Raw genomic sequence first — 20314 nt, 5'->3', positions numbered from 1 at the left:
CCAGAAGAAACACTACTCCGTTTTCATGATTATTTGATAAGTCTTTGAGTTAGACCATTGGGCATTCAACTCCAATTATCCAGGCAGGCAGCATCTAGGAAATGTCTTATTGGGCCCATTGATAAAAGGAAAGACACAGTTTAAAGAAACCTACAATTTGGCCAGTAACACCAACAAGGCTATATAAGACCATACTGCTCATTGTCTGCTCATATATATTACATATTGGGGCTTAGTGGATACAAATGAGTTTACATATGATGCATCTCTGAAGGTGCTAACTTTCAGTTTTACTGGTACCAAATGAGTTTTCAATTTGCCTTTTCAACTGGTACTAGGTGGCAGATTTAAGAGTTTGAAAAACAAATCTGAAATACAAAGCTTCCACTAAAAGTTAGGAGTACTTCTTAGTCATCCATCTGCTCCATTTCTAAAGCAATAGAGCTACACAGCGTTACTGTTGACTCATCAGAATTAGCTAATATTACTGCTTCCTTGCATGGATATGGGTGAATCTGGAGGGTAAACAATGGTCTGTGGGGAAACTTTAGGCCACTAAGATTACCTTCAAGCATTTCTAAGACTTCTCTCATTACAGCACGATCCTCAGGTGTCATTTGTGTGCACCATAATGCTATCAAAATCAACTTTCTACTAATTGACTTTTCTTCTTCAGTTGCATGATCCCCAATTTCCAATTCCTTCCCTCGATCGAGTTTATCGTATATCCATGACGGGAAGTATATTTGACTTGAATGTTCTACATGTCCATTACCATTTCTCCTCCTTTCTGCCATCTCCATTAGCAACATTCCATAGTTGTAAATGTCTGCCTTGTCTGAGACTCTTCCAATCTTTTTGTAGAACAATTCCGGAGCCATGTAACCTAATGTTCCTCTGATAGCTGTAAGACTTGAAACACTTTTTTGCGTCGGGTAAAGTTTTGCGGGTCCAAAGTCTGCAACTTTTGGAACAAAGTTCTCATTAAGTAAGATGTTATGTGGCTTAATATCAAAATGCAGAATTTGCATATTACACCCCTGATGCAAGTATTCAATCCCATGAGCAACTCCTTTTGCAATCTCACAAGTTTGCTTCCAACTCAATGGATGACCATTTTGACTGTCTGAGAAAATTAACTTATCTAGAGAGCCATTCGGCATGTCATCATATACTAGGGCATGTTTTGAGGGAGCGACACAAAATCCTACCAACCGAACCACGTTCACATGGTGAATTTGTCTAATAGTTGCAACTTCATTAATGAACTCTTGTCCATCAGCATTTGATTTGTTCAGCATCTTGATAGCAACTAAATCTCCACTCCATAGTTTTCCTTTGTAAACAAAACCATAGCCTCCTTCACCTAATTTCTCCTTAAAGTTGTTGGTCCTTGCCCTTATGTCTTTGTATGAATACCTAATGGGCATAAGGCCGTTGTTTGTTTGTAGGAAATCTTCTATTGTATTGATAGGGTGTTAATTGTCGGTTATTTTACTATTAATTTTTCCCTTGTCCCTGCCAAATATTGTTTAATTGTTAATATCTATTTATATTTGGTATCTGGACTTAATTTCAGGGAATAGAGCAGAAAACCACAAAAAAGGAGGGACTTTCTGGAGCAAATTACTTCACACATGGGAGACTGCTAAAAAGCTCCATCAACGTGGCCCACAAGAAGAGAACAAAACTAATTTCCTACCTTTTTGCTTTTTGCTGATGAAGAGAAGACTCATACTAGGAGTTCTACTATCAATAGGAAGCAATGAGCAATTCGGCAGGGCCCCACCTTTTTGTATTCTTTTCTCTTAATTCGGTAGGGCATTCTCCTGGTAGTTTTTGGACTCTCAATTGCGGCGGGGACCACGGATAAGAAGCTTTAGTCATTTTTGGCTTTAAAAAGTGACAATTGTACGAAGGTTCGGATCGATAGTTTTAGCATAGCTTTAGTTTTAGTTTTTCTTTCTTTTTCCCTTTCATGCGCGACTTTTGTTCGACAAAAGTCCCAACTGGAAAACAACTTTTACCTCTTGCTTTTAGATGAAAACGTGATGCCTTGTGAAGCAATTAATTTGCGTGGAGATTTATTTATGTGGCGTGGCTAAACCTCTCATCTAGTCGAAGGCCAATTTGAAGGCGCGGTTCCAAATATCTGTGAGATCGAATTAATTTTATTTATTTCTTTTAGTCATTGGTATTTGTACGCTTCCTGATTTAATTGCTTATGCTTGTTATGTTATTTGAATATCAAGGGCCCGATATTCGAATTAACCTAATGATCTAATGCCAAATTAATTAATTGAATCCGTAATTGTTCAATCGATTAATACAAGTGGCGACTAGCGTGATTGGTTTCATGTTAGGGAAACGTATGATCTAATTTAAATAAAACCCTCGTAGCGGGTTTGTTGGTTAGGGTTGGGTTTTTCTAATTATTAATACAATCGAGTAATTAAATCCTACGGTCGTACCTAGGGTTATTTCTTAGTTAGGGAAATAGTTAACGGTCGTACCTTAACTATTGAGAAATTAAGGAAATGTTGGTTGTTCATCGCGTGTATGATAACTATAACCAATCTATTAATGAGTAATTGAATTATCTTTGCATCGATGATCAGTTGTATGGATCGTGTCTGAAAAGTTGTACCTTTGGCTAGAGTCGTATTGGTTATTGATTAATTTCTATTAGTTGTTTTATTAGTTAATTAATTAGTTATTTTATATTCTCCAAAAATCCCCCCATACTTCGGACTCTAAAAGAAATAAGTTATCCCCAATCCTTATGGATTCGACCCTACTCACCGCTATATACAAAATCTATATTTTTCTCGAGTAGGTAATTATTATTGCACAGGCTCGACACCCTGTCAATTTTTGGCGCTGTTGCTGGGGACTGGTGCCTGATTAATTTGTTTCTTTTTGAGTTCATCTTGTTTTCTTTCTTTCTTTTCTCTTATTTTTTATATATATATATAGTTTATGACAGCTAACATTTCGTATTTTGGTGATAGACTGGATTTTATTTTTAGAAGAGGTTATGAGACTCACGCTTTTTCTAATAATCAATTGGCTGTTGCAAATTGTGAAAGTTATTTTGTCTTAGATCATTCAACCGACATATATCCCGCATTTCAAAATGGCCTAAGTGCTCCAATCGATACTTTTGGAGATTTTTCACCTCAATATCAAATGTGGCCGATGGATTTTCAACAGCAAGAGTCTCAACAACCATCATCCATGCCAGGTTCGTCTCTAGAAGAAATGATGAAGCAGTTAATTGCTAATCAACAAAAGATGAATTTTGACCTACAAAGCATGAGGAATCAATTGGAAAAAGTGCAATCATTGCAAACTCAAGTAATCAATTGATGATAGCAATTAACCGCCTAGAATCCCAAGTCCAAGGAAACTTTCAAATTATGAAGAATTGCCCTCACTGACCATCGTCGACGTTATGAAAGATGAGGATGTATTTATCCGGACAAATGACATGGAATTGCAAGAGTTTCAAGAAAATGGATCTAAAGATGCAATTGAAAAGGAAGTTGAAGTGCAAGAAATGAGGCCTCAACATCAACTCGTTCAAGTGAATGAATCCAGTGAACAATCTCCAAATACGGTGACATCTCCTCCATTCCTTAATCAATATTCTCCAGACTCTTATTCTTCAATTTCTGTTAGTGAGGTCGACTTTATTATACCAGAAAATTTTGAATTTCATGACAGGAATAAGTTAATAGCAGCGATGACAAAATATCTTGGGCCAATAAATGCGTGTGATGTAGGAGTGAGTGAAGAATCCAGATTATTGTTGACTGGTTTGGCGCCATCTACTAGCTCATGGAAGATCGTAACTCGTGTGTTCAAGGATTATTCTATTTACGAGGGCTGTCAGGACTATATAGAGGATGAAGCACTGAAACGAATTACAAGATTTTATCCTCCCTGAACAAATATGACAATGTCTAGCCAAAAATATTAAAGAAAGGCGCTTTTTGGGAGGCAACCTAAATATTGATTTTTATTGTTTTTCGTTGTTCAATTCTTTCATTTTGTCGTTTCTTATTTGGGTAGTAGTCGGTCTTAATATTTTTCTCCACTGTGGTCAGGACAGGAATCTTGGCGTGCCCACGCGGTGTCAGTGACTCCAAAAGTCAGTGGACGTTTACCAATCTTGGCATGTCCACGCCATGTTAGTGATTCCTGAGGTCAGTGGACGTTTTATAATCTTGGCGTGCCCACGCGGCGTTTGGCCGCCCAAAAAACTGAAACTTAAAAGAAAAAAAAATTATCATTATTAAAAGAAAAAGGAAAAAGATTATTTTCTTTTTAAACCCTAAAGAAATCAAAAATCAAAAATAAAAAAAAAATTCAAATTTTGGAAATTTATATTCGGAAAACAAATTTGAGAAAGTTTTTGGAAACAAAAAAAAAACAAAAAAAATCCGCAAAAATATTTTATTTTATTTTTTCTTTTCTTGTTTTTCTTTTTCCTTTTCTATTTTCTTCTTTTTCTTTCTTTCTTTCCTTCCTTTCTTCTTTCCCTTTTCTTCCTCTTCTTTCCCTTTTCTTCTTTGGCCGAGTCTCAAGCTGCACGCCGCTCCACCGCCCATCTCCTCCTTCGTGCACCACGACACCAGCTCGCATGCACCTCCACCAACGCCGGCCACCGCCTCTCCAGTCAACCCTCTCCGTCGTGCGGCTGCACCACCCATCTCTTCGTCGCCCGCCGCTAGTTCCCTGCCCCTGCTCCAGCAGCACGCAACAGTCCCTCTCCGCTCTCCTCTTACTAGCGCGCTGTCCTCGCGCAACCTCCTCCTTGCCAAGCTCCACCTGCGCGAACCACCTCGCGCACTACTCTGCCAACAGCTCACTCTCCCATCTTCGCGCCACTAGTTCACCTCGCACCACCGCACGCCGTGAGCCACGGCGGCCTTTCCCTCACGTGCGACTTCAGCTTCAACTCCCCTAGCACTGCCAGCTCGCGCCACCACTCCAAGCTCCCTCTCAACCACCGCACTTGCCCACCCTGGTGCCAGGTTTTTCATTTATTTGGTGGAACCCGTTATTTTGATTACTTGCTATTGATGAGGTTTGACTGATATTGGGGTGCTATTCAATGTTGTTGGGATTTCTTAGTGGGTTGGGTTAGTCCGTTTGAATTGGTATTTGAGGGGACCTCTGATCGTATTCTCCTCATTCAAATTGCTTGAATCCACTGCTTTGTTGAGGTCGTCTGTGGTAGCACTTGAGCTCTATTTTGTTGCTTTCTGTCTTGAGACCATTGTTGTGCCTTTGGTTGGGTTACTTCTGTTATTGCTCTTAGTTGCTTTTAATTGACTTGTTGGGGGTGTTTGCCTCAATTTAGGATGCGCGTTTTGCGTCCAACTGCACCTTTGGAGGCATTTACTGAGAATTTGTGTGGAAAGGTTTGGTATTTGACTGCATTTGCGGACATCATTGCTTATTGAATTGCTTTTGCTGGTTCTTACAATAGTGGGGCTTCCTGTGATTATTGATTGTTTTGTTACATTGTTGGGAGCTGTGTTCTGATAGTGTGGGTAGCTACTTTCTGCGGTTGTTTGTTGATTTGGGAAGCTACTGTGACACTTCCATTGCCTATTGCTCATTTGTTCCATCCAATTGACTTGCTTGGGGTAATCTGCCTATCAATTTTAATTACTCAAGTCTTTGGAGCAGTTGTTGCACATTTGGACTGCTCTGTTTCTACATCTGACTGAATTGGGACCACAAGTGCTTATCAATTGCATTTGCTATAAGTGTTGGGGTATTCCCATAGATTTTAGGTGCCTGTATTATGCATTTTATTGTTTGAGTTGCCTGCTAGTTTCCATGGTGAAGCCATGATCCTCCCTCAGGGGCCGACGACTGGCTCCAACTCCAGATGACAGTTGAGAGACTGGAGACTCGAGTGACCCACATTGACATCAACTTGCATCACATGGCGCAGAATTTGGCAGCACTCTCCACGACCCGCCCCTGTTTTGACGATTTCGGGGAAATACCGTTGCCCTTCTCCTTTCTTTTGCTGTTAGTTTATCACATTGAGGGCAATGTGTGATTTAGGTGTGGGGGGGAATAGTTGTGGTGATAGTTTTTCCAGTTTTAGTTTCTAGAGGATTTTCCCTTTATTTTTAGTTTGTTTTCGTCTATCTTTCATTTATTATTTTTTTTCTAGTGGTCAGTTCTTATATGAATATCAAGTTTTGATGTTGGATTTTTGCCTCTAATTCTGCTTTTGCCAAATTTTAGTAATAAAATGGTATCAATTTAATGGGGTTAAGTTCAGGAACATCTCTCTGGTGAAAATCAGTAATTGCTTGACTTTTCTAATTTTTGGTTAACTTTTCTAGACATATGGAATGATTGTTGGCATTTTTCATGTGAATTGGTCCAATTATTAATTTTAGTTCTCCATGTTTGAAAATTTGAGGCTGGCTGCTGTTACTTTTGTGTTGTTTTTAGTTATTGTGCTATATGGTTATAAATAAAAGTTGACTGTGCTCTGCTAATTGCTACTACCGAGTAACCGGGGATCTTCACCTAAAGTGTCGATTCTCGCGTCAAAAGGTTGTGATCTCTATGAGTACGTGATCATATAGCGATAGGAGCTGAGTAACCCGGCTCCTTCATCTGACTAATGTTGGAGTTCACGTCAAAAGGATCCAATGGCTAGAGATTAAATCTTTAGTTACTATTGAAAAAAAAAGGAAAAAAAGAAAAAAAAATAGAAAATGTGATAAAAGTCAACTTGCCGATTTATGGGTTTAATGTGAGATTTTGGTTAATAGTTGGACCATTTGCTGATAAATGTGAGCGACCATTCCTTTTTCTTAGATTAGTTTGCTTTAAATTGGAGGAGTTAGTGGTTGGGAAGCTAACCGGGGTGATTTTTCTTTGATCTTGGCCTGTGATACTTGATATATGTTTTTCTGGGTATCTTGGCAATACGGTAGTTGAAGCAATAGCCATTGTCAAAATTTTGGTGTTCAATTGTTGTTCTCATGCTTGAGGGCAAGCATGGTTCAGGTGTGGGGAGAATTGATAGGGTGTTAATTGTCGGTTATTTTACTATTAATTTTCCCCTTGTCCCTGCCAAATATTGTTTCAATTGTTAATATCTACTTATATTTGGTATCTGGACTTAATTTCAAGGAATAGAGCAGAAAACTACAAAAAAGGAGGGATTTTCTGGAGCAAATTACTTCACACATGGGAGACTGCTAAAAAGCTCTATCAACGTGGTCCACAAGAAGAGAACAAAACTAATTTCCTACCTTTTTGCTTTTTGCTTTTTGCTGATGAAGAGAAGACTCGTACTAGGAGTTCTACTATCAATAGGAAGCGATGAGCAATTCAGCAGGGCCCCACCTTTTTGTATTCTTTTCTCTTAATTTGGTAGGGCTTTCTCCTGGTAGTTTTTGGACTCTCAATTGCGGCGGGGACCACGAATAAGAAGCTTTAGTCATTTTTGGCTTTAAAAAGTGACAATCGTACGGAGGTTCGGATCGATAGTTTTAGCATAGCTTTAGTTTTAGTTTTTCTTTCTTTTCCTTTTCATGCGCGACTTTTGTTCGACAAAAGTCCCAACTGGAAAACAGCTTTTACCTCTTGCTTTTGGGTGAAAAACGCGATGTCTTGTGAAGCCATTAATTTGTGTCGAGATTTATTTATGTGGCATAACCTCTCATCTAGTTGAAGGCCAACTTGAAGGCGCAGTTCCAAATATCTGTGAGATCGAATTAATTTTATTTATTTCTTTTAGTCATTGGTATTTGTACGTTTTCTAATTTAATTGCTTATGCTTGTTATGTTATTTGAATGTCAAGGGCCCGATATTCGAATTAACCTAATGATCTAATGCCAAATTAATTGATTGAATCCGTGATTGGTCAATCGATTAATACCAGTGACGACTAGCGTGATTGGTTTCATGTTAGGGAAACGTATGATCTAATTTAAATAAACCCTCGTACCGTGTTTGTTGGTTAGGGTTGGATTTTTCTAATTATTAATGCAATCGAGTAATTAAATCCTACGGTCGTACCTAGGGTTATTTCTTGGTTAGGGAAATAGTTAACAGTCGTACCTTAACTATCGAGAAATTAAGGAAAGGTTGGTTGTTCATCGCGTGTATGATAACTATAACCAATCTATTAATAAGTAATTGAATTATCTTTGCATCGATAATCAGTTGCATGGATCGTGTCTGAAAAGTTGTACCTTTGGTTAGAGTCGTATTGGTTATTGATTAATTTCTATTAGTTGTTTTATTAGTTAATTAATTAATTATTTTATATTCTCCAAAACCCCCCATACTTCGGATTCTAAAAGAAATAAGTTATCCACAGTCCCTGTGGATTCGACCCTATTCACCGTTATATACAAAATCTGTATTTTTCTCGAGTAGATAATTATTATTGCACAGGTTCGACACCCTGTCATGTCTCATACCTCGATAAATGCCTCCGATGACACCTATAAAGAAGAAAAGCACACAAGAGGGCAATGCCAATGACACTTTTTGCTGCAATGAGCAGAACTGAAATAGAAGAAGAAAGCAACATTTAGCAGTGATTTACTCTGTATCATATACCCAATAGTGAGTTATCAACTATAAATCAAATGCCTTACCAAAAAATTTGACAGCAAAATCCACTCGAGCTGCTTATTACAAAAATTCAAAGGATTATTAAGGAACAATTGAAACAGAAAGGATGAGACTGACTGAAAAATCATTTCTGTATATTTTAAGAATAAGTGACTCACTTCCAAACTTGAGCTAATTGTAGAATGGTGCTACCAAAAGACCTGCATTGTCTCGAAACAAAGATCAAGATTAATGTCCAATTGCATGCTTGAACTTCAACTTTTAACAGAGCTTCAAATGCTACAAGAAAAAATTCAATGCACATTAATCAATTGTACAATTTTCAAATCGAGAGGAGAATCTCAGAGATACTAAATTTACACCTTCACAATCTAAATCAACACAGTCAATGCATTAATCAAGTGCACTATGACAGTAAGACTTCGATAAAGTGTGAAAGATAGAGAAGTTTGGATTTGGCTTTCGAGATCAACAGCAGAACTACTATACTCAGCCTACAAGTATACCACTCAGTAGAATTTACGGTAACTTGTCATTAAATTCCCAAAAACATAGTTTCATTCAGTAGAATTTAATACTTTCTAAGAGATCATCGTAACCAATTATCAATCGCTGAAATGGGCAACCTTCAGCCTTTTTGAGTAAGTAAGAATTTATTAATACCTAAGAAGAAAGTAACATACAAGGCAGGTCTGCAAAGTTAGTGTACTTACAAAGAATTGATCTTCGCGGTGTAGACCCTGGTGACAAAAGGATCTCAAACCCATTAGCCAGAGCATTGTGGATGTCTAGAAATGAAATATCTCCTGTTACCTTAGGTAGACACCGAAGGTCTGTACGAACTATTTTATGGATTGTGCACGACTCTTCAATATCGGATGCGACCACATTTTTACCAATCACAACATAACTGTAATAATCAGATTGAGCATTCATTTTTGAAAAATGATTTGCAGTGATATTGCAAGAAGCAGTGTCTATATAAAGTGGAGATTTGGATTCCACTGGATTTTAATAGCTGATAAAGACCATTTCACTGGTGTCAAGATTAATATCCACAGACAGTGCATAACGGATATCCCGAACTTGGTTTTCATAGTTGTAGTCATATTCATAAAATGAGTAAATTGGAAGAGTAGAACAGTTGTCCTTTTGCACTCCAGGATCAAATATACGAAGTGTTCGTTTCCTGTAGTCAATGCTGTCTAGATCTGCATAAAAGTGCTGTTCCTCCCCATCAACATCCGCTGTTAAGGGAAGTACTGTGTGATTAGGGTCACAAGAGAACTCCAAAGCATAAGGGCACAAATCTGCATGATCACCTTTGAACTGAAACAGGCACTTTAAACTGACATCAGTGCCTCTGCAAGAAGATGGGCTATGGTCACAGCTAGTGTGTTTGGAATGGAAGGTATGATAACCAAGTTGGTAACAATGGCTATCGACAATAGTATCAAATCTGAATCGAGATACCAAAAAGTAAATCAAGATTAAGGACAACAAAACCACCAAAATCTGAACTGTGACAGCCCCACCTTCCTCTAAGGCGAACCAAAGAGGTTAGCGGACTGCCTGCCCAGCTCTCGCCAGGACTAACGGTGCAGTATAAAGCAATCTATCACGTTTTAAAACTTATAACGCGCGCAACAATGCAAAAGGGCAAAATAACCCAAAATAAAAGAAACAAACTCCAGAGTCGGCCATGAATGGTAACCGACCCGTCCGAAACCCAACCAAGCATTTAAAAACATATACAACATAACATTAGCCATTTACAAGCCACAACGGCAAACCAAAACCCTTCACTAACAAGTACACATTCGATTTGCCTATCAAAAGGAAATGAACCCGTTATACATTAGGGTTTCACTTCAAGAGCTATACAAAAGACATTTACAAGCTCAGTATGGCAATTGACTATCCAGTCCATTTTCAAAAGCGATTATATCCCTGTAAGGAAAACAAATAACACGGAATGAGCCAAAGCCCAGTGGTATACCACCCAATAAGCAATCAAAGTCATGTAAGCATGAACCTTCATTTAAAGTGCACAAATAAGCAATGAAGCAAAACAGTAAAAGGATACGGTCGGCTCTCAAGAGCCCATTTCCACGCTTGCAATCTTGATCCAACCTCATTGACTCTCCGTCAATGTTAAAATACCAAACCGTAGACAACTCTTTACTTCCATTCCTTCCACCCAACATACCCCAACCGGGCCCGCACTCCATTTCAGTAACTTTTGGTAATACTCGAGTTTACCGGAACCAAGGATCTCATTACCACAAGGTTCCCCAGTACAGTCCCCGTGGCATGATAATTTTCACGACCAAGCCCTCGCTGGCTCGATCCAATTAACTACCATACGGGGTTGAGCTCATAAATGCAGTAAAGCCATTGGATACTCGTCCAATGTCACCAAATCAGTTTCCATGAATGAAATGCAGTATCTCATCTATCCAGTGCAGTATTTCAGTAAAACAATCAGTAGCCATAACTAAAATCACAAGGGGTGAGGGCGATCAAGTACACCCTCACCTCAGTCATTTCCAATAACCAAGTAAGCCTTCAAGACATCAAATACACATAGCACAAAGCCACATTATAACAAGTAAGTGAGTAGTATACTCACCAAGCAAGTAAGTGGTATTTCATGTACCACGATCACCAAGCCGTCGTGCACTACCTTCACGCCCTAGAATCATGCAATACATACAATAAGACTCCATGCCGAGCCATAAACAACACCAATTCACAACCCTAATAGGGTTTCATATGCATAAATGAGCATAATAGCAAACCAGAAATTAGAGAATGGCCTTAGTCTTGGCCCCAAATAGAAAACTGTTTTACACTCATTATGCGGTAATGGTATAACTCTCGCTACAAATATCGGTTGGGGGTGTAAGACCCACCGTTTCGAAGCTATGGAACAGGGCTACAACAATGTAGAAGGTCACTCAATCCAGTTCTTAACACAACTAGGTCAAATATGCCAAATACTAACCCAGAATTCCGAAAACAGGTTTGCAAAACACAGAAAACTGTAATCGGTACATCTCAGTCCATACAAGTCCAAATGCCGAAATTCCAAAGGCATATGTTAGCTAAGACACTCAGCTACATTTCATCAGAAGACACCAACTCCAAAATCCAAACCAATTCCAGTCAAAAAAACCAATTACTATCGCAGTTTTCGCATTCTGCTCAAAGCAGAACAGCTACAGTAATTTCGTCATAACTCATTCTACATTAATCCAAATGACCTGAAATTTTACAGGCACATCAACCTCATCAATACCTACAACTTTCATGTTTTGAGCAAAGTCAAATTCGGCCTCTAACACAGTGATCTAAAACCGGACAGAATTGGGGCTTCAAGAACCCTAAATTTCCAATTTTCCATCCAAATCCAAAATTAGTTGCATTTAACCACATTTGACATCCATTAGAGCCATTTCCAACCATTACAATTCATCATACAAGCCCCCAACATCAAGATCATATTAAACCAGAAAAATTCCCAATAAAATAAAAACTTCACCAAAACATGCCAAATCAAGGGGTAAATCATATAATCCTTCACTCATGCCACCATTAAGCATACTATCACCATCATTAGAGGTAGTAAGGGGTTTAAGCAACACTTACCAAGAAATCAAGAGAGAGAGAGATGTTGAACACCTTTGCTCTTCAAACAAAGTTCACCAACACACTTACTATCACTAGAAGCAAAGTTTTTATGGAGTAGAATCTAGTCTAAGCCTTTGTTTATGGAAGATTGAGGCTTATGGAAGCTTGAAAATTGGAAAATTTCCTTCTTCTTTGAGAGAGAGAGAGCCGGCCATCCAAGAGAGAAAATGGTGATTTTTGGTGAATTTTTGGATATTTAATCCTTGGTCAAAAAAGTCAAAATTATGAATAGTAACTCTTAAAAGTCATCCAATAAGAAGGTGACACTTGTCACCTTCATAAATGCATCCCTATCTTTCTTTTCTCTCTCACATCAATCATTCACACATTCTACTTATCTCTTAACACCCGATAAATTTTACACAGTATCCAAAACTTAACCTTATTGGCCGAATTTTTCCGAACTTTTCGCACTAGTGGGTCCCACGTCCACTATTTACTCTTAATTTTCTAAAATTTCTCCAATGCTAGAAAAATCATCTTAAAACTATAACTGCTCATAAAATCCTCTCAGAAAATATTTCTAAGCCAGAAAATGCAAAATTATGCAATTAAAGGGGAATAAACCCTAGGAAAATAATTAGGGTTTTACGGGCTCTCACACTCTCCCCCCCTTAAAAGAATTTCGTCCTCGAAATTTCTCACCTTAATTCCCGAAAAGGTTTGGGTATTTCTTTCGCATTTCTTCTTCCATTTCCCAAGTAGCTTCCTCCACTCCGTGGTTTCTCCATAGCACTTTCACTAGCGGAATCTTCTTGTTTCTGAGCTCTTTGACTTTTCGATCGAGTACTTGGACTGGTTTCTCTTCATAAGCCAGTGATTCATCCACTTCGATATCCTCCGGTTGCAACACATGAGATGGGTCTGGATGATACTTCTTTAGCATCGAGACGTGAAAGACATCGTGGATTCGAGATAGACTGGATGGCAGTTCCAATCGATACGCGACCGCTCCAACCCTTTGAAGGATCTTGTAGGGTCCGACGTACCGCGGTTGAAGCTTCTTTCCTTTCCCCGTTGTAAGACTTCGTAAGGGTGTGATCTTAAGAAATACTTGATCTCCAACTTCAAATTCTAAATCCTTCCTTCGGTTATCCGCGTAGCTCTTCTGGCGACTCTGGGCGGTTCGAAGCCGTTGCCTTATCAACTTGACCTTCTCGTGAGCCTCTTCCATCCATGGAATAGTTGTCGGGTCCAGTGCCTTCTTTTCACCAACTTCGTCCCAGTAAATCGGTGAGCGACACTTGCGTCCGTAGAGAGCTTCATACGGAGCCATTTGAATCGATGAATGAAAGCTATTATTGTACGCGAACTCCACCAAGGTCATGTGCTGACCCCAACTGCCTCCAAAGTCCAAAATGCAAGTTCGTAACATGTCCTCGAGAGTTTGAATTGTCCGTTCTGACTGGCCATCCGTCTGAGGGTGATAGGTGGTGCTCAAATTGAGTTTCGTCCCCAGGTTTTCTTGGAATTTCTGCCAAAATCGTGATACGAACCGTGGATCCCGATCGGAAACGATGCTCACAGGAACACCGTGTAGTCTTACTACTTCGTCCATGTACAGTCGGGCCAACTGATCCATTGAGTACTTCATGTTCACCGGCAAGAAATGGGCCGATTTGGTTAATCGATCAACGATCACCCAAACGGCATCGTGTCCCCTTTGCGTCCTTGGTAAACCTGAAACGAAGTCCATAGTGATGTTTTCCCACTTCCACTCGGGTATCTCCAAGGGTTGTAACAAACCCGATGGTTTTTGATGCTCCGCCTTCACTTGCTGACAAATGAGACATTTCTGCACGTATTGAGCTATTTCCCTCTTCATATTATCCCACCAATAGGTCCCTTTCAGGTCTTGATACATCTTGCTGCTACCCGGATGGATTGTATACTTGGACCGATGAGCTTCCTCCAGAATTTCTGCTTTCAATGACTCGTCCTTTGGTACTACAATTCGGTTCCGATACTTCAGAAGACCCTCAGGACTTAAATTGAAGTCCGTAGTTTCTCCCTTTTCCACTTTCTCTCTCCACTTCCGCACCATCAAATCCTTGCCTTGCACCTCTTTTATACGTTCCAGTAGAGTGGATGTAACCCTAATATTGCCAAATATCACCTTATGGCTCCCAAGACAGGGTTTCCACTCGCACACGGATTCTAGCAAATCCCATTCCTTGATCATTAGCCCTGCCACTTGCACTTTACGACTCAAGGCATCTGCTACCACATTTGCCTTTCCCGGATGGTAATTGATCGTACAGTCGTAATCTTCCAAGAATTCCATCCATCGCCGTTGTCTCATATTCAGTTCCTTCTGGGAGAAGAGGTACCTAAGACTCTTGTGATCCGAAAACACTTCAAAGGTCACCCCATATAGGTAGTGTCTCCACTTTTTCAGAGCAAACACAACCGCAGCTAATTCTAGATCGTGAGTCGGGTAGTTCTGCTCGTGAAGCTTCAATTTCCTAGAGGCAAAAGCAATCACATTCCGGTTCTGCATCAAAACGCATCCCAATCCTTCTCGCGACGCGTCTGCATATACTGCAAACCCGTCCACTCCATTTGGCAAGACCAGTACCGGAGCCATGGTCAATCTTTTCTTTAATTCCTGAAAATTCGTTTCGCATCGGCCGTTCCAGATAAACTGGCCATGCTTCTTTGTTAGGTCAGTTAAAGGTCCTGCCAGTTTGGAAAAATCTTTAATAAACCTTCGGTAGTACCCAGCTAGCCCTAGAAAGCTACGAATTTCCGTGGGGGTTTCTGGCCTCTTCCAATTTGTCACGGCCTCAACCTTCGCCGGGTCCACCGAAATACCCTCATGAGAGATCACGTGCCCTAGAAATGCCACTTTCTCCAACCAAAACTCACATTTGCTAAACTTAGCATACAGTTGATGTTCCCTCAATGTCTGCAACACCACTCTCAAATGCTCCTCATGCTCCTCGCGTGACTTGGAGTAGACCAAAATGTCGTCAATGAATACCACGACAAATCGGTCTAGATAGGGTTTGAAAACCCTATGCATTAGGTCCATGAAAGCGGCGGGAGCATTAGTCAGTCCAAAGGGCATAACGGCAAACTCGTAATGCCCGTATCTTGAATTGAAAGCAGTTTTCGGAATGTCCTCCTTCCTAATCAACAACTGGTAGTATCCCTGTCGGAGGTCCAACTTCGAGAAGACCACTGCTCCTTGCAGCTGGTCAAACAACTCGTCGATGTGGGGCAGTGGATACTTATTCTTGATCGTCACGTTGTTCAGCCCCCTATAGTCAATACACATCCTCAACGTTCCATCCTTTTTCTTCACGAATAGAACAGGAGCTCCCCAAGGAGACTCACTCTCGTGAATGAATCCCCGCTCCAAAAGGTCTTGTAATTGCAACTTAAGCTCTTTAAGTTCTGCAGGCGCCATTCGGTAAGGAGTTTTGGAGATAGGTGCGGTTCCAGGTAAAAGATCTATTCGGAATTCTATCTCTCTTTCCGGAGGTAAAGCCACTAACTCATCAGGAAACACATCCGGAAATTCCCTCACTATGGCCACGTCTTCCACTTTTAACTTATCCGTAGGGGTGTTAATTAAGAAGGCCAAAAATCCTTGCGCCCCTCTACTTATCAGTTTCCTAGCTCGAATGCCCGAAATGAGAGCAGATGAGGCTAACCTACCCCTTATATCTAACCTTAAGGTTGCCTCGCCAGGAATGCGAAATTCAACTACTTTCGTTTTACAGTCTAGTTGGGCGTTATATTTGGCTAACCAGTCCATACCCAAAATCACGTCGTACCCCTTAATGGATAAGCTAATCAAGTCCCCTAAAAACCTCCTTTCACCTATCCATACCTCGCAATCCCTATAAACCATACTAGTCACCAAACGTTGGTTCCCCGTAGGTGTACTAACCTCTAAGTCATATGGTAAACTAGCAGGTTTTATATCGATGCCACACATGAAATCAGGGTTAACAAACGAATGAGTGGCACCAGGATCAATTAAAACTTTGGCAAAGCGGTGGAAAATAGGGATCGTACCTTCCACCACCTCGGAAGACTCTGGGATCTGGTGAGGCTCTAAGGAATATACCCTAGCTGGCACTTTAGGCTTAGATCCGTCTCCCTTGGCTGGTCCAGTATTGGTCCTTGACGGTAGTTGACTCCCCTTTCCATCTTGTTTCAGGACCGGGCATGTAGCCAGTTGATGGTCCGCACTTCCACACCGCAGGCATTTACCCAGTTTCCTCCAGCAATTATCCTCAGTGTGGTTTGTCTTCCCACAGTGCCCACAGGGACCACGAGGTGCCGAAGTCGGGCCACTCGGAGCATTTCCCCTCGGTCCACGCCCAGCTTGACCACCCCTGAACGGAGTCCCTCTGCCTGATCCGGACTGTCGACCACCACCCATGCCTCGTCCAAATTTGGAGGGAGTGCTCTTCTCACCCTGTCCAGAGGTACTCCCAGGAAAGCCACGCTTCTTAGCCTGGAAGTTTCGGACCTGTGACCGTGCACTTTCCGCTCGTTGGGCCTTTTCCACGACCTCGCTATACGCGTTGATTTGAGCCACCGCAAGGTCTTTCTGGATCTCAACATTCAAACCCTGGATGAAGCGCCTAATCCGTCGTTGCTCAGTCATGATTAGTTCAGGCGCAAATTTGGACAGGCGGGTAAACTGACTCTCGTACTCCGCCACAGTCTGAGTTCCTTGCCGAAGCCGGATAAACTCGTCCTCTTTCCTCTCCTGGACTAGAGGAGGGAAAAACTTGGTATTAAATTCTCGGATGAAGTTCACCCAAGTCCGCGGTGTCTGCTCCCGCTCCCATTTCTGTTGAATTATGTTCCACCAGGAACGGGCTGCCCCTTCGAATTGGAAAACGGCAAAAGTCAACTGCCGTTCATCGGTGTAGTGCAAGGCCGCAAAAATATCAACCATTTTCTCGAGCCATCGCTCGGCGACGTCCGGGTCGGGTCCCCCAACAAACTTCGGTGGGGCAAACTTTTGGAAGCGTTCGAGAGCTCTATCATCGCTCTCGTTATGGTTACCAGGGTTTCCGGGGTTTCCAGGATTAGGGTTTGGGTTCTGGCCCTGTTGTTGCACTACTTGTGCTAATAAGTTGGTCATTTGCTGCATAGCAGCGGCAATTTGCACAGTTGGGTCTATTTGTGGTTCTTGCACATTAGGGTCTATCTGGGGTTCAGGATTTGGTCCAATAGAAGCTTCCCCCGTTTCCCTAATCGGTGTGGGTTGCCTAATACCGCGCCCACGTCCCCGTCCACTCCGTGTTCCTTCCATAAGGTATACTTGGTCTAGGCAAGATTACTAAACCAAAGCAGTAACAAAGCATGTAAGTAACACATAAACTTTCACTTAGCACATATAGATGCATTTCAAACAAGATCAAAAGCACACATATATACAAGCCAAACATATATACAAGCAGTCAGTCAGGTACGGCCAAAGCACGTACGTACACAAAAGATCCTCCCGAGGATAGGCCTATCAAAAGAAATTTACACGTAGCTAACCCTACATCCAAAACGGTTAGCTAAGGCACTATCCCTATCCCTATATACATACAAGAGCCACCACTAGCCAAAAGAAGCCTCTAAGATCAAGGCCTAATCAGTCGCCGGGGTCTGAGACCCAGGCGATGGGGTAGACTCCTCCCCAGCCTCGGCCCCAGCATACGAGGCCTCGTCACTAGACTCCTCGAGTCCGTCGTCGCATAGGTTGAGGATCGCCTCAGCACGACCCCTCACTTTGCGAGCTCGCTTAGTCTCGCGCTCACGTGTAGTCCTCAGCTGATCGCAGAGGTCGTCCACTCGGTCCTCGACCTCAAGCACGTCATACTCTAATTCTTTAATACGCGAGGCCTGCTTCTCGTTAGTGGCCTTCACCTGGGCCACCTCGGTCTCCAACGCCGCAACCACAGCTTCCAGCTTAGTATTTTCCTTAGCAAACTCCTCACGTTCCTTTGCCACCGACAAAACTAGTGTATTTGGGTAGGCAAAGTTGCTACGACACCCACACTGTCGAACGCGGCTGGCCGGGCTCCAACGAACCACGGCCCCCTTCTGCCTAAGTTGATACTTAATTGTCGGTAGCGTGCTACGAGGACGATCGCCTACCGGACGGTCACTCGGGTCACCACTGGCATCCATCCTATAGCAAAGGAAGAAATAACATGAATACACTTAATAGGCATAAACAATAAAATCCTCAAGTCAAGCATTCCTATAACACCCAGGCTAATTCAAACCTAGGCTCTGATACCACCTGTGACAGCCCCACCTTCCTCTAAGGCGAACCAAAGAGGTTAGCGGACTGCCTGCCCAGCTCTCGCCAGGACTAACGGTGCAGTATAAAGCAATCTATCACGTTTTAAAACTTATAACGCGCGCAACAATGCAAAAGGGCAAAATAACCCAAAATAAAAGAAACAAACTCCAGAGTCGGCCATGAATGGTAACCGACCCGTCCGAAACCCAACCAAGCATTTAAAAACATATACAACATAACATTAGCCATTTACAAGCCACAACGGCAAACCAAAACCCTTCACTAACAAGTACACATTCGATTTGCCTATCAAAAGGAAATGAACCCGTTATACATTAGGGTTTCACTTCAAGAGCTATACAAAAGACATTTACAAGCTCAGTATGGCAATTGACTATCCAGTCCATTTTCAAAAGCGATTATATCCCTGTAAGGAAAACAAATAACACGGAATGAGCCAAAGCCCAGTGGTATACCACCCAATAAGCAATCAAAGTCATGTAAGCATGAACCTTCATTTAAAGTGCACAAATAAGCAATGAAGCAAAACAGTAAAAGGATACGGTCGGCTCTCAAGAGCCCATTTCCACGCTTGCAATCTTGATCCAACCTCATTGACTCTCCGTCAATGTTAAAATACCAAACCGTAGACAACTCTTTACTTCCATTCCTTCCACCCAACATACCCCAACCGGGCCCGCACTCCATTTCAGTAACTTTTGGTAATACTCGAGTTTACCGGAACCAAGGATCTCATTACCACAAGGTTCCCCAGTACAGTCCCCGTGGCATGATAATTTTCACGACCAAGCCCTCGCTGGCTCGATCCAATTAACTACCATACGGGGTTGAGCTCATAAATGCAGTAAAGCCATTGGATACTCGTCCAATGTCACCAAATCAGTTTCCATGAATGAAATGCAGTATCTCATCTATCCAGTGCAGTATTTCAGTAAAACAATCAGTAGCCATAACTAAAATCACAAGGGGTGAGGGCGATCAAGTACACCCTCACCTCAGTCATTTCCAATAACCAAGTAAGCCTTCAAGACATCAAATACACATAGCACAAAGCCACATTATAACAAGTAAGTGAGTAGTATACTCACCAAGCAAGTAAGTGGTATTTCATGTACCACGATCACCAAGCCGTCGTGCACTACCTTCACGCCCTAGAATCATGCAATACATACAATAAGACTCCATGCCGAGCCATAAACAACACCAATTCACAACCCTAATAGGGTTTCATATGCATAAATGAGCATAATAGCAAACCAGAAATTAGAGAATGGCCTTAGTCTTGGCCCCAAATAGAAAACTGTTTTACACTCATTATGCGGTAATGGTATAACTCTCGCTACAAATATCGGTTGGGGGTGTAAGACCCACCGTTTCGAAGCTATGGAACAGGGCTACAACAATGTAGAAGGTCACTCAATCCAGTTCTTAACACAACTAGGTCAAATATGCCAAATACTAACCCAGAATTCCGAAAACAGGTTTGCAAAACACAGAAAACTGTAATCGGTACATCTCAGTCCATACAAGTCCAAATGCCGAAATTCCAAAGGCATATGTTAGCTAAGACACTCAGCTACATTTCATCAGAAGACACCAACTCCAAAATCCAAACCAATTCCAGTCAAAAAAACCAATTACTATCGCAGTTTTCGCATTCTGCTCAAAGCAGAACAGCTACAGTAATTTCGTCATAACTC

At 41.4% G+C, this 20314-nt stretch overlaps 1 protein-coding gene across 1 annotated transcript; it reads right to left on the bottom strand.

Annotated features, from left to right (window-relative positions):
- Positions 1-407: 407 nt before the first annotated feature.
- Positions 408-9568, bottom strand: LOC113699743 (rust resistance kinase Lr10-like). The gene is made up of 3 exons (XM_027220095.2): positions 9346-9568; positions 8467-8563; positions 408-1464 (listed from the first exon to the last, which is right to left on the bottom strand). Exons 1-3 carry the CDS (start codon positions 9566-9568, stop codon positions 408-410), a joined length of 1377 nt encoding a protein of 458 aa, XP_027075896.2.
- Positions 9569-20314: the final 10746 nt, after the last annotated feature.

Source organism: Coffea arabica, chromosome 7c (assembly GCF_036785885.1).
Source record: "Coffea arabica cultivar ET-39 chromosome 7c, Coffea Arabica ET-39 HiFi, whole genome shotgun sequence".
NCBI classification, from domain to species: Eukaryota; Viridiplantae; Streptophyta; class Magnoliopsida; order Gentianales; family Rubiaceae; genus Coffea; species Coffea arabica.
Note: the sequence above shows the minus strand (reverse complement) of the source record. Positions and strands in the feature narration are given on the sequence as shown.

Excerpts from the sequence above, each read along its gene's own strand:
- LOC113699743 (XM_027220095.2), bottom strand. The coding sequence starts at position 9,568 with ATGAATGCTCAATCTGATTATTACAGTTATGTTGTGATTGGTAAAAAT. Across the intron at positions 8,564-9,345 it reads ACCGCGAAGATCAATTCTTT|TTCTGCTCATTGCAGCAAAA; the intron begins GTAAGTACACTA and ends CTTCTATTTCAG. Across the intron at positions 1,465-8,466 it reads CATTTATCGAGGTATGAGAC|AATAGAAGATTTCCTACAAA; the intron begins ATGACAGGGTGT and ends CCCTATCAATAC.